General features: G+C 33.2%; 1 protein-coding gene across 1 annotated transcript; it reads left to right on the plus strand.

The window, feature by feature from the left end:
• Positions 1–8,177: 8,177 nt before the first annotated feature.
• LOC120069997 (exopolygalacturonase-like) lies at positions 8,178–10,069 on the plus strand. Its single transcript, XM_039021850.2, has 5 exons — positions 8,178–8,447; positions 8,539–8,853; positions 9,046–9,335; positions 9,426–9,654; positions 9,744–10,069. Exons 1-5 carry the CDS (start codon positions 8,241–8,243, stop codon positions 9,975–9,977), a joined length of 1,275 nt encoding a protein of 424 aa, XP_038877778.1. The 5' UTR covers positions 8,178–8,240; the 3' UTR covers positions 9,978–10,069.
• The last annotated feature ends 8,437 nt before the right edge of the window (positions 10,070–18,506 follow it).

Here is an 18,506-nt window from a genome sequence, read left to right on the forward strand (position 1 = left end):
TTACTATGAAACCACCAATAACCTCCCACTCAATTTGCTTATTAGAGAAAAAGATATAATTATCCAATAATTAATATTATTATAAATATATATGATAACTAACTTACCATATTATATTTATAACTTATAGTTTTAATATTTCATCTCATGAAACATATAAACCACAGTTCTTTTTCTATTTCATGGTATTTAATGTAAATCTCATTTATAATAATCCTCCACTTGATGTATCTCATACATCACACCGATCATATCATATCTAATAGAATTTCCTCTTGTCAATTTCAACATTTCAAATCAATACCATGAACTGATTCTCAACTTGAATCTATTGAGCTACCAAGGGCATTTTATGGACCTGTAGCTCGAAGCTCCAACAGTACGTAAATAACTGACTAAACTTTTTATTCATGGGATCCACCATCCATTAATTGTCAAGCACTCTGCTAAAGACTAACAACTAAACTCTCCTTACCACAGATATATTATATGTCCTTATCAACCAATCAACAATGCGATAACCCTTCACATATCGCTCATAAATATAGCTGGGTCAGTAACCGTTATGCCCCTGTAGTTACATCTAACTTCTTAAGTACCACCGATCCCTCTAATAAACATAAGTCATAGTCTTACTATGACTGAGTCCTCTCTTCCAAAGAGAAGTTATGATCACTATGTTCAAGATTTGGAATCAGCCCTTAAAGGAGCAATCTATCTACTTACTCCTGCTTCGGGGAAGGAGTAAATTCCATCTTGTGTAACTGAGTTCCCAGCCCCCAAATTAGACAAATCTCCAAAAAGGTAGGCATGTTGAGTTGGCAATCTGGCCACTCTCACCCATACTAATTAAACGACCGTCCTCAAAGGCAGTTCCTAAAACACTTAGGATTAAGGTCATGTCACCAATCATCATTTAGGTGAGATGTAAGTCTCAAGTATCAACGACGTTATATACAGAGACTAGTCATCTCGTGGTTCAGTCTTATACAAATTCTTTGTATAGAACACCTCCACTCGCATGTCTCCACATGAATGGTCAGAATCTACTATCTGTAGTAGTTCACAACACTTGTAAACTTCTACAAAGCGGGTCATATCCATAGTGTCATAAGGATCAGGTATCCCTCCTTAATCCTTATACTACAGACCTTTTTAGGTTATCACTTAAGGCATGATCCACTTGTATATCTCATATATATGCGTAAGCTTACATACAATAACCATGGAGCTTTGTTTATTGGATATGAGTAAATGTCAAATAAAATAACCCTTATTTTATTCATACATATGCACATATTACAAACTATGAGACTCCAGGAGAATTAGGACACCAATCCCAACAACTTATTTGACCCTAAGGAAAATAAAGTGTTTATATCGACAAACACTACTTTTCTTAAAGAAGACGATATAAGGGAGCATAAACCCATAGTAAGGTTGTGTTGAATGAACTTTCTAAGGAATCTATTGAACCTTCAACAAGAGTTATTGAAGAGTCCAACACCCCAACAAGAGTTGTTAAAGTTGGATCATCTAGTATGTCAAATCCACCTCAAGTGTTGAAGGAACCTTGATGCAATGGGAGGGTTGCGAACCCACTTGTCCGTTATATGGGTTTAACAAAAATCCTAGCTATGGTAGCTGATAGAGATGTTGAGAATCCATTGTCTTACAAGAAGGTAATGGAGGATGTTAACAAAGATGAGTGGATCAAAGCTATGAATCTCGAAATGGAGTCGATGTATTTCAATTCAGTTTGAGATCTTGTAGATCTACTTGATGAGGTTAAACCTATAGGTTGCAAATGGATCTACAAAAGAAAATGGGTTGCTGATGGAAAGGTGTAAACCTTTAAGGCTAAACTAGTGGCAAAGGGTTATACCTAAGTTGAGGGAGTCGACTATGAGGAGACTTTATCACTTGTTACCATGCTCAAGTCTATTCAGATCCTTCTATCCATTGCCTTATATTATGACTATGAGATTTGGAAAATGGACGTCAAAACTGCCTTTCTGAATGGCAATGTTGAGGAGATCATTTATATCGAGCAGTCCAAGGGATTCATCACCTAAGGTCAAGAGTAAAAGATTTGCAAGCTTAATCGGTCCATTTATGGACTGAAGCAAGCTTTTTCATCTTGGAACATAAGGTTTTATACTGCAATCAGTTTGTTCTGGGAATCAGATCTTTAGAGATCGAAAGAACAAAATGCTAGTTCTGTCTCAAGCATCGTACATTGACAAAATGCTTGTCAAGTATTCGATATAGAACTCCAAAAGAGGTTTGCTACCTTTCAGGCATGGAGTAATATTGTCTAAGGAAAAGTGACCTAAGACACCTCAAGAGGTTGAGGAAATAAGACGGATCCCCCTATGCATCGGCTGTTGGAAGCCTGATGTACGCGATGTTATGTACTCGACCTGACATCTGCTATGCAGTTGGGGATAGTCAGTAGATATCAGTCTAATCAAGGATATGATCACTGATCGCTGTTAAGAATATCCTTAAGTATCTATGAAGAACGAGTGACTACATGCTCGTATATGTTTTTAAGGATCTAATCCTTACAGGATATAGGACTCTGATTTTCAGACTGATAAGGACTCTAGGAAATCCACATCAGGATCAGTGTTTACTCTTAATGGAGAAGCAGTAGTCTAGAGGAGCACCAAGCAAGGGTGCATTGCTGACTCCATTATGGAGGCTGAGTACGTAGTGGTTTGTGAAACTGTTAAGAAAATTTTTTGGCTCCGAGTTTCTAACTGATCTGAAAGTTGTTCCAGACATGTCAAAGTCTATCACACTTTATTGTGATAATAGTGGTGTTGTGGTTAATTCCCGAGAGCCTTGGAGTCACAAACGCGGGAAGCATATAGAGCGAAAGTATCATCTCATCCGAGAGATTGTGCATCGAGGAGACATGATCATCATGCAGATAGCTTCGGAGCACAACGTTTCTGATCCATTTACAAAGGCCCTCACGACTAAGGTGTTTGAAGGTTACCTGAAGAGTATGGGTCTAGTCTATGGGACAGGCCACGTTTAGACTAGGGCAAGTGAGAGATTTGTATTGGGCGTGTTATGCCCTAGCTTATTGTTTGTGTACTTTGTATTTTAGTTTGACTTTTACATTGTACACCACACTAGATTTAGGTCAAGTGGGAGATTATTGGGATTGATGCCCTAAATCTTGTAGGGTTCTATAGTTTGTAATTGTATTGTACAAACATGTTATTTATGTAATAAAATATGTGATATTTATTTCAAAATTAGTTGCATTGACCACAACCAATAAACTAACATCCAAGGTTATATTGTAGTTTAAATATGTATGTAGAGACATACAGGTGGATCATATTTAAATGATAAACTAAATGGTATGTAGTAGATGGATAAGGTTGGATGCCTTATCCTGGTGACACTGTGAGTATGACCCACTTTGTAGATGTTACAATTGTTGTAAAGTGCTACAAATGATCTGATCCTGATCATTCATGTGGAGACATGTGAGCGCGGATATTCTATAAAAAGAAGTTTGTATAAGACTGAACCACGAAATGTTAGTCTCATTATATAACGTCGTTCATAATAGAGACTTAGTGTGGTACCACACCCTCCCCAATGTTATGGCAAGTAGATAAATTGCTCTCTTAATGGCTGATTCTAGGGCTTGAACAATGTGGTGTCACACCCTCTCCTAGCTTGAGAGGAGTTTGATCATAGTTGGATTATGATTTATTGTTCATTAGAGGGATCAGTGGTACTTAAGGAGTTAGATGTAACTATAGAAGCAAAACGGTAATTTTGGCCCAACTGTACTTACGAGCAATTTGTGAAGGTCATTGTACTGTTGACTGGTTATATCCAATGGACACAGAAATATATTTGTAGTGCGAAGAGTGCAGCTGTTAGTCTTTAATGGAGTGCCCGACAGTTAACGGATGGTGAATGATTTAATTAAATAAGTTTAATTAATTATTCTCGTACTATTAGAGCTTCAAGCTACAGGTCCATGAGGTCCCCTCGTAGCTCAACGAGAATTAATGAGAATCAATTTTTGGATTAGTTTGAATTATTCAAATTAATTGAGGGAATTAATTATATGTGATATAATTAATTTAATTTAATTATATATGTGATATAAATACTATAATGTATTTGTTACATTATAGTATAAAGTTTATTTGAGAGGAAATAAATATTTGAATATTATTCAAATATTAATTTTATGTATTTGATTCATATAATTAAATTTAATATATTGAAATTTTCTTAAACCCCTTTTTCTTTTCTGTAATTTGTTTTTAAAAGCATACTGCAATTTTCTTATAAATGCATAATCTGTTTGTTTTTTGCTGTAAAATTTATGTTATGTAAATTTTGGGTATTTGGTTTGATCCCATGCTACCGCTCAAGGACCTTCAATGGCTCCTTCAATTGGTATCAGAGGTAGGTTTATGGCCCAAATTTTTTCAAAATTTCATATTAATTTATAGTGTTCTAGTGGGATTTTACATTCTGTAATTCATATGAAGAATGCTCTGTGGAATGTATTATTTTGCAATTACTTGATGTTTTTAGGATATGACTGTTTAGATTTATCGCTTTCAGTTTACAAATTGGTTTGTATGGGCCCATGTTTTTGGGGTGTTTAAATGTGATCGAGTCTGTATTTAAAGTTTTGAGTCGCTTGTGATGTTTTCGATGTGTTTTATGGAGAAAACGAAGTCCAATTGGAAGAAGAAGAAAGATCCTATGTTCATTGCTAATCAATGTCTGCCATGCAATGGCACTTGGTGTGAGTTACCATGTGATAACTTTATGCTATCATTGCTATGTGATACCACTATGTGATCGTGGCTATGCGATAGCTCTGTGCGATCGTTGCTATGCAATAACATTATGCGATCTTTGCTAGGTGTGGCATTGGATGATCATTGCTATGTGATAACACTATATGATCTTTGCTAGTGTGGCGTTGGATGATTGTTGCTATGCGATGAAGCTGGGCAGTTCGGGTCGAGCAGTTCAAGACTCGGTTCACTTGTTTCGAACCGATTAACTTTTAATTTGTATTAGTTTGTTTTTTATTTGTTATAAGTGTCCAATCTCGATCCATTAATTGCCTTTAAATTATGTATGTGATGTATGATTATTTTATTATTATGTCATTTGTATATCATATAGTATAAAATCTCACCATAGGTTATGCATTTAATTTCATGCATCATTTATATTATAATTGTTATAATATATGTTTAGATGCATGTTTTAATATTATAGCATACTCATGCATCATATAGTATAAATGTTATAAAATATGCATATATGCATTAATAACATATACATGCATCATTTATATTATAACAGTTATAATATAGTATGAATGTATGCTTAAAGTATGTTATTGATAATTTCATTACTTTATTATATAATTATTATGTATGTTAGTAATGAAATGAAATTGCATGAAGTATGTCACCACTTTAGGGTAATTTATAATTGTTATAAAATTATCTAAGTTATATTTAAAATTATAGCACCACAAGTCCAGTTACAGACCCCAGGTCATCGTCCATTCAGTGTCAAGTATTATTTCATTTATATATTTATTCTGTTATCACTTTATGTAAGAATATATATTAATTGTATTTTTTTATATAACTTTAGATGGAGTGGTGTATTAGTTGCCTCTGAACAGTCATCAAATATGTTGCTAGTATACTGACAAATATTTGACAGACTGGTGCATAATCAAGTAACAAATCTATATATAAATGAATATTAAAAACTTTTTGGGTGTCTAACTATCCTTTTTTTTTATCAAATTAATTAGACATCATATACGCAAGATATTTGGTCATTACTACCTAATTACTATCGTGATGGTCACGACATTTGGTTGACCATTAGACCTCTTATATGCTTCCATATAGTACAGTGGCATCATCCAGATCGTGTATTGAGACAATTCGGGCTGCACAAACGGTACCTTCTGCTATACATTCTCGGCACTACACCAGATTGATTTGAGAGGTAAGCACGACCAAGAATGGTGCCGAATTCACACAGAAAATATATCATACTAGCGTGCATGTCATGATCGTTGTACACAAAGAGAAATAACAAATGGACCAGCTGTATCGTATTACTATTTTTCCTAGTACGATTCAATCACGAGGCGATTTATTACACCTAATGACGCTTACTATTACTGCATGGTAAGAGATTTATTATCTTACATTTCTCAAATATATGATATGAATATTATTTAGTATTAATTTTTTTCATCGTACAAATAGTTTTGTGGAAGATATACAACAATATTCATTATCACACAATTTACCAGAGTTATGTTCAATGTGTAACCAAACCTTGGTTAACATAGAAAGTATTATTCAACAAACAAGACGTATTCATCGTAGACGACAATGGCAGCAAAGCGAAGCCAATTTGGAGGCACATGAAGACAACCCCTCTGTGGGATAAGCGCCAAGGGGGTCATCTTTTTGCTTCATATAAACTTCTATTTTGAAATTAAAGAACTAATTTCTCTTTTTCTAAAGTAGACTCTACTATATACATAAGTTCTATTTTTTTCATTTGTAGAGGGACGTACTACTTAGTCAAGTCAAAATTTTATTTTTAATATGGCTACAAACTACACAATAAAATATGTAACTAAGTTTAGTAGAAAAAAATTGTTAGTTAGAAATTTTAAAAAAATCAAAATCAGAAAAAAAAAAAAAAAAAAATCAAATTGTGGACCCCATCCACAAGTTTGGCTTTGACCAAGTCCACCGGCGCTGACATGGTGTTAACTAGATTAAAATCTAATTGTGTACCAAATACACAATTATCTTTCCCAAAATCTACCCTATTTTTATCAATACTTTGCGTTCCCACTCTATTTTTAAAAATTTTTGCCCATCTACCTCATTTTTGTCATTAGTTTCAAAAACCACAATACTCTTGAACTTTATCTAATAATAATATGTTAGTATTATTTTATAAAGAGGGAAGTTCTTGAACTTTTTAATAGAAGTAAAAACTTATATAATAATTCATTTTAGTGCACATATCTTAAACATATTTGTCGAAATAAATTAAAATTTATGAGCCTTTGAATATCAAAGATATTTAACACGCACGCACACGCATGCGTGGATATGAATATAAAAGATTAAAAATTGATCCATTTAAAAGATTATAAGTATATTTGGATGAGTTAGATTATTTGAATAAACTAAAATTTTATAAGTTGATTATCTAAAATTCAGTTTGAGGTAGAACCTAATTGATAAGAACTAATGATCGACTCAAAAATGTTTCCTTATACACCTGTGTATATACATTATATATTTCAATTTCATTTTACATTCTTTAAAAAAGAAAAAGAAAAAAAAAAAAAAAAGTTGTCTCCAACAAACATTTCATGGATTTTTTTATTAATATTTTATTTTTAAAAACTTATTAGAAATAGATGGTTTTTTATTGAAAAATTGCAGTGTTATTCAAACTCGTTTTTTAAAGAGACGAGGTATGACTTAATGATTATATAATATATAATTGGACCAGGATGCTATATAAATACCAAAACTGGCATTTGATTATTGTGGTTTGCACGCTTCTTAATTAACACAGGGGCCTGAGTTAGGTTCTATCTATCGAATTTTTATGACTTAACAGCTAAATTAGGTCTAAAAAGTCCCTCACGAACAATATTCATAGTTCTGAAATAACTTTAGATATATGTACCAGATAAGGGGATATGGATTAATGTGAAATAAAGTAGTTTTTGATATCTGGTGAAGCATGGAAATGGGCACCGAGTTCTTCTCTGAACCGACGCCATATTGGGTTAATAATCAACAAAATGTGTCTAAAAACCAATCTGTTTATAGAAGAGTTGGTAGAGAAAAACTAGCCTTCTTCACAAACACAATTTGGTAATCCCCATTTTTAAAGGAATTCCACTCATTTTAGGCCTTTTTTCCCCCCAAATCAATTAACAAAACATCCACTGCCACCAATTTTAATTCTATACACATTCTTGGTGCTTACAGTTCTTTTCCCTCCTTTAAAAAAGCTATAAAATAACCCAAGCACTTAAAACACATTCATCATTTTCCTTTCACTTCTCTGGCCTCCCCTTGGAGGCTTTGCTTGTAATCCTAAAGAATAAACAAACCCAATTACTTGTTTTCTTTTGTTTTTCATCTTTTTGATAAGTTTCAATGAAATCTGCATTCAAACAAGTCGTTCCTCTTACCTTGCTATTAGTAGCATTGGTTGCTGTTGAGGCCAAGCCGCTTGCCGGGCCAATACTGCCGAACCCTCTTCAAAATGTCAATTTAGGGAAGGACATTAGACATAGAAAAGAAGCAGTGTTTAATGTGCTGAGTTTTGGTGCCAAACCTGATGGCAAGACAGACAACACTCAGGTGATTGTTAAGAATGTTATGTTGTATTGTTTTTTAATGTTTTGTTATTGAATTTTTTGTTGTTTTGTTGTGTTGGTTTTGGTTTTTGCAGAGTTTTATGAAGACATGGATTGCAGCCTGTCACTCCAAGGGAGCTGCAAGAGTTGTTATTCCTAGTGGTACTTTTTTGATCAATCAAGTTGCATTTGCCGGGCCATGTACCTCCATAAGTCCTATCATCGTTCAAATCGACGCGATGTTAAAGGGAGGTACCGACGTGAGCAATTACGTCTCCGATGAATGGATATTGTTTGAGAAGATCAATGGCTTGATAGTCACTGGCAGAGGTACTTTAGATGGACAAGGTGGTGCTGTTTGGCAATACAATGACTGTGGTATGAATCCTAATTGCCAGAAGCTCCCTGTTGTAAGTAGTTAACCCTTTGATCACCTTACTGATTTTTCGGGCGGTTTTTCGCCACAATATGGTTGTCTCTTAATAACAGCTGGATGTGAATTGAAAGTTTCTCGTTTACATCCAACGGTGCAGAACTAACCGCCACATTGTGGTGCGGCTTCCTAGAATTCACATTCTTTTTTCCTTCTCCTTTCTTCCTAGAATCTTAAACTCAATGGCATCACACATGGGCTTGTGAAAGGCATCAGTTCCATCAACAGCAAAGGGTTTCATATGTTCATCACAAACTGTGAGAATCTTAGGCTGAGAAAACTGCACATAACAGCCCCAGTAGACAGTCCAAACACTGATGGCATACACACCAGCCGCTCGAACAATGTGAAAATATCGAGATCTGTCATTGCCACCGGTGACGATTGCATCTCCCTTGGTCGAGGATCAATGAATATCGCCATCAACAAAATCACCTGCGGTCCGGGACACGGTATCAGGTAACTCCTACATGTCAAAAACTTGTTCAGCTATGGAAAAAGGCTTCTCTGCTTTCTTCTCTGTTTAACTTGTGGGGTCTACTATGGCAGTATTGGCAGCCTCGGAAAGTACCCAAACGAGGAAGACGTGCGCGGTATCATCGTCAAGAACTGCACATTAACAAACACAGACAATGGACTTAGGATCAAAACATGGCCAGATTCACCCCCAAGTGCTGCATCAGGCATACTATTCCAAGACATCAATATGATCAATGTCAAGAATCCAATCATCATAGACCAAGAGTACAGCTGCTCGAAAACTAATTGCCAAAAGCCGGTTCGTTTTCGTTTTTTCCATCTTTCATTTCTCGATCTCCTAACTTATTATGTACTAACTAACATTGTTTAATCGGTAACACGACGTAGCCATCACGAGTGAAAATCAGTGATGTTCATTACATTAATGTGAAAGGATCATCAATTTCTCCAGTAGCAGTTCGACTCAAGTGCAGTAAGCAGTTCCCTTGTCAAAACATTGAGATGTTTAACATCAATTTGAAATACAGTGGGCCTCCAAATAAAGAATTGCCATTTAGTGCTGCTTGTACCAATGCAAAAGTAGGCTACAGAGGCATTCAATTCCCACCCCCTTGCAAATGATCATCTTCAGACTGCAGTTAAAGTTTGTTTGTTTTTTTTTGTGTTTTTCTTTTTTTGGTCTTTTTTTTTTTTTTTTTTTTTTTTTTTGTATTGATGAAGCTTAATTATTTGTAACATGGCAAGAATTATAATGCATGTTACAATGGCTTGATGCTTCTCAGTCTTAATCTAATGCACAAAATCTTTTAAAATTCAGTTTCTTTTTTGGAGTATTGTTTCTTATATATAGTCAATCTACAAAAACAAATGTTATATTTACATATTTGTAGTTCTCAAATTTGAGTATTTGTATTTTTTAAAAAAGTTAATATCTTTTAGTGTTCCTAAAAGATACTAAATTATGTACAAGTACAACGCTTTAGTCCCTAAATACAAGAAAATAGTTCTTATTGTTACATTGTCATCATTACTTTGATTTTAAATAAAAAATATGATGTAATGAATGTGTTTATTTCTAATTTATACAATTTGTTGATATGCTACTAACTTGAGCCTAATTCAAAATTCTGAGCATAGTTCAATTGTGGAATTAAAAAATTAATTAATTAAGGCGTATAACTGGAAAAAAGAATTGATGCGATATTACTGCAACAAAATTGAATTTCTATGTTACACGAAGAAAGTCAAATCAAGGGTGGAGAGAGAAAAAAGTGTTTAATGCCAAAATTACTCTTTTTTTTTTTCTGAAAAAATGGAAATCTTGGATTAAAAAGTTTTATTATATTTTTTCAATGTCACTCATTTATGGCTACGGTTACATGTGTGCATGTGTTTTTTAACATCGAAATTGAAAGCTACATGTAGAAAAAACTATTCAATCTAAATTTCAATCTCACGCAAACATTAAAAAAACACAATTTACGTTAAATGATAAGATTTTTTTAAAAAAAAGATAATATACCTTAAGCAAAAAAAAATGTGACTTTTTTTTACGTGTTTTCTTTATTTAAGGTGAAGTAGATTTTAAAAATAAGATGTGATTTAAAAAAAAAAAATCCTTTGTTTAACATAAAGTATATATGTTTCTAGAAAAGAACCTGAAGTATATATTAATTTGAGATAAATTGTTATCTAAAAAAAACAACTTTCCCTTTTATTTAATATATTACTTAGAGATAAAATGTGATTTAAAAAATATATATTTATTTAATGTGAAGTAGATATTAGTTAGAGATCAAACGTGATTTTTTTTTTCTATTTTCATTTTGATGATTTGATTTTCTTCCTAATTTCAATTTTTAATTTAAACCAATATTTTTTAAAAAAAATTCATGATAATTCTTTCTTATTTTTTTGAACTTTTTTTATTGGATGATTTGAGAACTCTCCTACTTTAAACTTCAAATTAAACCAAAATAATTGTTTTTATTTTTTTAAGATTTTGTGATAATAATCCGTTAGTTATTATTATTATTTTTTATGATTTGATTATCTTGTTAATTTCAAATTGTTGGGTTAATCACTCTTCATAGGCTCAAATACTCAAGATCAACACTAGAATAATGAATAAAAGGCTAAGAAATATTCTGCCAAATCCTTGATGCGGGATACTCGACGCTCGATGTCTTCCTACTCGATGTTCGATGAGAATTTTCTTTTTTGTCTGACGAGTCTCTATTCAATCCTCGATGGAACTCGATGATAACTGAACTGATACTCGATGAGTCTTGATCAATACTCAATGTGACTCGAATGTGAAAACAATCAACTCGAAGCTACTCAATAGCAAAGATCGATGCACGATTCAACTCGATGCTCTGTATTCAATACAATTTGAAACGAGATTGTATGGCGCACGATTTACAGAGAGATAACAGTCGAATGAACAAGAAAGATAAAAACAAGAAGAAGAAACACAGAGGTTTACGTGGTTCGATAAGATTGCCTACGTCCACGGGAAGATTCAAGTTCTTTTACTATAGAAGATTGCATACAACATTTTGTTGTTTATAGAAAACTAGGAAATGATGATCACTCTCTCTGTTTTTGTTTTACTGATCAGAGGTATTTATAATGCAACTGACCGTTACATCACAAAGTTAGTTATAAACAAATAATAAGCTGAGGTATTTGAGTCACGCCATCTTAAAAATCTCCACCTTGACTCTAATGCCTTGCAATCTTCTGATCTTCTTGATTCTGAACGTTCTATCTACCCTGTTCCTAGAAGCTCGAAACCAACTTATTCTAGACATTTAACCGATTTAAGCTTTGAAACAGGTTTTGCCAACATGTCAGCTGCATTTTCTGAAGTGTGGACCTTTAGAATTTCCATCTCCCCTGTCTCAATTTTATCTCTGATGAAATGATACTTGATATCAATATGCTTTGTTCTAGTGTGATATTGTGAATTTTGGGATAAATGGATAGCACTTTGATTGTCACAGTAGAGTTTCACCACTGTTTTATTTATTCCAAAGTCTTTCAGCAATTCCTTAAGCCATAATACCTCTTTGATTGCTTCTTTAAAGCCATATATTCAGTTTCTGTAGTAGATAAGGCTACTATAGGCTGTAGTGTTGCTTTCCAGTTGATTAGATTAGGATCATAAAGGAATAGGTAACCTGTTAAGGACCTCTTTTTGTCCAAATCACCAGTGTAGTCAGCATCCATATACCCATAAAGTTCTAAGTTTGGTTCAACTGACTTTTGGTAGACTAATCTTGAGTTTTTAGACCAAACTAAGTACCTTAAGATCCATTTAGTAGTCTCCCAGTGTCTCTTACTAGGGTTAGACATATATCTACTAACTAGGCTAGCTGAATATGAGAAATCAAGTTTGGTAGAAATCATTAAATACATTAGGCTTCCGACTACTTGACTATAGGGTATGACAACCATCTGTTTTTAATGTTTTTGGGCAAAATCTTTAGGAGAGTTTGCTGAGGAAAGCTTAAAGTTTTGAGCAATAGGTAAGCTCACAGGTTTAGCATCATTCATATTGAACCTTTTTAGGATCTTCTCACAGTAATTAGAATAATTGATGCTTAGAATAGACTCCTCCTTGTTCCTTTATATTTCAATTCCTAGGACCTTGCTTGCTTCTCCTAAGTCTTTCATATCAAACTCCCTTTTTAAGAGGTTTTTAACATGGGTTAGATCTCCCTTGGACCTATTTGCCAGTAACATATCATCTACATATATGAGTAAGTAAACCTTGTCCTTGTAAGAACCTATATTTACATAAACACATATGTCAAATGAACTTCTTTTGAATCCAATGCTAGAAATATAGTCATTGAATCTTCTATACTAGCACCTAGGTGATTGTTTTAACCCATAGATTGACTTGTTGAGTAAGAAATAGAGATTTTCTTTTCCTTTAACTTCAAATCCTTTAGGCTGCATTATATAGATTATCTCCTCTAGATGTCCATGAAAGAAGACAGTTTTAACATCTAGTTGATACAATTCTAAATTATTTTGAGCAACTAAGGATAAAAGAAGTCTTATGGATGTCTGTTTAACAACCGGAGAGAAAATCTCTGAATAGTCTATTCCTACCCTTTGAGTAAACCCCTTTACAACCAACCTTGCTTTATATATAGGGCTTTGATCATAGGATGCTCCTTCCTTAAGTTTGAAAACTCATTTAGAGGCAACTGGTTTGTAACCCTTTGGCAGAGGAACTAAAAACCAAGTGTCATTCACTTTTCGTGAATGCATCTCCTAATTTATAGTTTCTATCCAATCCCTTGCATCAACAAAACTTGTTGCTTCCTCAAAGGTTGTTGGTTCTTGGTTAGTAAGAGCTACAATAACATTTAAAACCAGATTCATATAGTTCATTTCAGTATATCTAGCTAGAGGGGTAATGTTTTTCCTTTATCTATCCCTAACTAAGACCAGACTACTCACTTATTGTCTCCTCTTGTTCCTCTACATCTTCCCCAACTTCTCCTGTATCACTAGGTTGGTTAGATTCTATTGGTTGCTCAGTGGGTAACTTCACCTCAATTCTTGTGTTGGATGACTTACCTTCATCCTCAAGTTTTTTTCTCCTTTTGCATAAAACATCTCTTCTTCCCTAAAAGCGATGTCTCTGCTTAATATGAACTTCCTCTCAACTGAATGCCACATTTTAAACCCTTTGACACCCTCTGTAAAGCCTACAAACATGCACTTGACTGCTCTAGCTTTTAATTTTCCCTTATTTTGGTGAACAAACCCTACACATCCAAAGACCTTGAGGTTATCTAGGTTAGGAGGATGATTAGTCCACTTTTCCTTAGGGGGTAAGTAACTCTAAAGATGTGTGAGGCACTTATTCAAGGTATACACTATGTAGGCTGCAAGCTTCTGTCCAATAATTTTCATCTAAGATAGCATCAGAAAGCAAACACCTAATCCTTTTCATTATGGTTTTGTCTAACCTCTCAACAACCCCATTTTGTTGAGGTGTACATCTCACAGTTCTATGCCTAGTTAGACCATTTTCACTACAAAATTTGTCAAAGTATTCATTGAAGAACTCAAGCCCATTATCGGTTATAAAGTATTTTAACCTTTTAGATGTTTGATTTTCTATCATGGCTTTCCATTCCTTAAACTTTCCAAAAATTTGGTCTTTAGTTTTAAAAAAGTATATTCAGCTCTTCCTAGAAAAGTCATCTATAAAGGTTAGAAAATACCTTGAACCATTAAGGCTTGGTGTAGGAGATGGTCCCTATAGGTCAAAATGGACATAATCCAATATTCCATTGGTGGTATGCTGAGATTTTATGAAACTTTGTATGGTTGTTTTACCTAGAATGTAGTGTTCACAAAAGGAAAGGTGTTCACTGATACCTTTGGATAGTATACCTTGTTTGGACAGTGTTTTTATCGTTTTTTTCACTCATATGGGATAGTCTTTTATGCCACATGTCAGCCTCTGTTAAGCTTGTTGTTGAAACCGTGTAGGCACTTGTCATCATCTCTACTTCTCTTACAATATAAAGGTCATTGACCTTTTCACCAACCAATACAACCTTGGAATCCTTAATCACCTCAAGGACTTCACCTTTTCCTCTGAACTCACACCCAATGGAGTCAAGCATACCCAAAGATATCAAGTTTCTCTTTACTAAAGGTACATGTCTCACATTTCTGAGAAGCTTGGTTGATCCATCCTTTAGCTTCAAGGATACTGAACCAACTCCTTTGATCTTGCAGGCTTCATTATTCCCCATGTACATAGATTCTCCATCCATATCCTGGTAAGTATTAAACCAAGGTCTGAAGGGTGTCATATGATAGGTACAATCGGAGTCAAGTACCCAGTCATGCTTCCCAAGATGAATGATTTGGTTGGTAGCAGGTTAAGGCATCAGAATAAAAGTAGGAACCTTCAACCACTGAAGCTTATGGTTTTTTTTTCCCTTCTGACCCTTCTCTTTTTCCTAATTTTTCCGTTTCAGGCTGTAGTAATCTCTCATCAAATATCCTTTCTTCTTGCAGTAGTTACATCTCAGATTGGTCTTAGGTTTATGCTCTTCACCAGACTGATTTGTTTTCCCCTTAGACTGATTCTACTTGTTCTTGCCCTTGACAAACAACCCTTCTGTACTAGGTTACTCATTTTTTACTAATTGAAGCTCTAACTCTCTAGTTCTCAATGTTGAAATTATGACATTAGTTGTAACTGACTAACTGCTATATTTCAAGGCATTCTTCACCTCCCTATAGGCTTCGGGTAGAGAGTTTAACAAGACAAAGGCTTTATTCTCATCGTTAATCTTCTCGCCAAGGCTCTTGAACTCAGAAACTATCTTATTGAACTCATCCAAGTTGTCTGATAGTGGCTTGGAAAAATCCATCTTAAAAGTGAAGAACTTCTCCCTTAGATACATCTTGTTGGGGAGATCATTGGTTGCAAAAAGACCTTCTAGCTTGACCCACATCTTGTAGGTCATGTCTTGATCAATCACTTGTCTCAAGATGCTATCATTGAGATTAAAAACCAGAGTTCCATAAGCTGTAAGCTCCATATCTTCCCTTTCTTGAGTTGTTATTGTAGGTGGCAGAGTTGACGGGTCCAAAAGGGCATCGTGAGCTCTCTTTTGTCCCAAAATAGCTTTGATTTTGGCCTTCCATAGGCCAAAATCATCCTTCCCATCGAACTTCTCAATTTCATACCTTGCAACAACCATCTCTGATCTGATCGAGTATCGAGTCTGGATTTCTTGAGTATCTTGATGCTCAAAGAATGCTGATCTTAATGATCTTCAAACACTCTGATACCACAAATTGTTGGGTTAATTAGTCTTCACTATACCTAAATACTCAAGATCAATACTAGAATTATGAAGAAAAGGCTAAGAAATATTCTGCCAAATCCTCGATGCAGGATACTCGATGCTCGATGTCTTCCTACTCAAAAAGAAAAAGAAGAAGAAGAAGAAGAAGGAAGCAACGAAATTAGTGAGAACCTATTAACAAAATTAAAAAGAGAAAAAAAAAATAAAGAGAAGATACCGGATGGAAAGTGGGAGGTTGAAATGAGAAAATTTAAATCTTAAACCACAATTTGATATATATTTTTTTAAATTCTTTTATTTAAAGTGAAGTACGATTATTAGTGATAAAATGTGATTTTTTTTAATAAAAAAAAAAGAAAAACGTGAATAAGAGATTAGAGAATAAAATGTAATTTGTTTTTAATTTTTTTCTCTTTATTTAACTTTAGATATTAGAGATAAAAAGTGATTTAAAAAATTGTGAAGAAAATATTAGAAGATAAAATATGATTTTCTAAATTTATTTTCTTTTTATTTAATGTGAAGTAAATATTAGTAACAAAATGAGTTTTCTTTTATGATTTAAATATGAAATTACACAAGATATCACAATGGATATTAACTTAAAGAGACTAAGGGAGATCAAATCAAATGTCACTTCCCATAGCTCTTTTAGATAGTAGAGATATAGATGATTAACCATCATTTAATACAAATAATTTATTCTCATAAGTATTTTTCTTTGTAAGTATTTTCCAGGGGATTTTCAAAAATAGAAAAAAAGGGAAAGTATTTACACAAAATAGCAAAATTTTAATCTTCACTGATAGAGACGGATAGAAGGCTATCGGTGTCTATCAGTGATTAAATTGATAGAAGTCTATCATTAATACTATGTGATAGAGGCTAATAGAAGTCTATCAGCACCTATCAGTTTTTTTTTTTTTTTTTTTTTGTTATTTCTATATATATTTTGACATTTTTTCCATCTACGAAAATTTTCCTATTTTCTATTTACAAAATAAATTTAAAATTATAAACAAAATAAACAAAAAAAAAAAATTGTCCATGCTTCTTATTCTCTCCCAAAACCTTCCACTATTTCTTTCTCGTCCTAGAAATTCATGTGTGGTGAAAAATAAGAAAGATAAAACTATTAAAAGGGGAAAAAACCCACAGTGATGAAAAACAATCCTTCTGGACATTTTGATCTCTTTAACGAAAAAAAAGTCAACGACATGTAAAAAACATTTGGTATAACTTAACTAATTTAAATTCTTTTTGAACTCTTTTAAGTGTTGTACCGTAGAATTTATAGCCTTGGATTGATATTAGATTCATTCAATTACGTTTTAGGCGACATGTCCTAATTTTTTTCAAATTTTGGATTAATAAAATTGATAATTAAAATTGATTCATGGACGATTTTAAAAAACAACCTTAACAAAGATTCTAATTAATTAATTTTTTTTGTACAAATGGGATAGAGGATTTGAACCACGAATCTCTTGGTATTTATTATATATTCATGCTAATTGAACTAAGTTTTTTTTTTTTTTGTCTAAATTAATTTATTAATAACAATTTAGAAAATTATGTTTGTCAGTGTAAAAGAAACTTAGCTAAACAATTACCTTTAAATTTCAAAGCTGAAATTACAATTCATCTATACTTATTAAAAGAAAATAGAAAGATGTTACTATTTGTTAAAACAATAAATAATCTGAAAAAGTTAGTTTTTAGCTTACCTATTTTGTAACCTATTTACAAACAAATTTCTGCATATAAAACAAATTTAGCATATTTCTGCATATAAAACAAATTTGGAAGGAAAAATAGAGATGTAATACAAAATTTGAAAAGATCTAAAACATCTTAAAAAATCTCTTGAATAAATGAAGAAACTCATACTTTTTACGGTGGATATAGGTCTATTAGACTAAACCACTATAATCCTTCTGCAGATCTTCTTCCTTCTCTCTTCATCTCATAAGTTACATGCTCATTTTTTTTCAAAAAATTTCTTCTTCGATCTACATGAAATGATCAAGACCAAGAGAGAGAAGTTAGAGAGCTTTAGGACTCTAAGTGAGAGAATGAAATTGACAAAATGAGAAGATAAGATTGATTACCTGAAATTTTTACTTAATTTTTTTTTTCGGCTACTTGGCTAAAGGCGAATCACATATGAAAATTTCTTGACTTTGTTTCTGGGCCAAATAAAGTGATACTCTTCTTATTGGGCTTTTGTAAAGAAAGAAAATCCTATTAAAGAAGGTTCATTTATTTTAAGAGTTAGAATTAAATATAT

This window comes from Benincasa hispida, chromosome 1 (assembly GCF_027475165.1).
Source record: "Benincasa hispida cultivar pf3 chromosome 1, pf3_genome.v1.1, whole genome shotgun sequence".
NCBI lineage: Eukaryota > Viridiplantae > Streptophyta > Magnoliopsida > Cucurbitales > Cucurbitaceae > Benincasa > Benincasa hispida.

Excerpts from the sequence above, each read along its gene's own strand:
- LOC120069997 (XM_039021850.2), top strand. The coding sequence starts at position 8,241 with ATGAAATCTGCATTCAAACAAGTCGTTCCTCTTACCTTGCTATTAGTA. Across the intron at positions 8,448-8,538 it reads GCAAGACAGACAACACTCAG|AGTTTTATGAAGACATGGAT; the intron begins GTGATTGTTAAG and ends TGGTTTTTGCAG. Across the intron at positions 8,854-9,045 it reads ATTGCCAGAAGCTCCCTGTT|AATCTTAAACTCAATGGCAT; the intron begins GTAAGTAGTTAA and ends CTTTCTTCCTAG.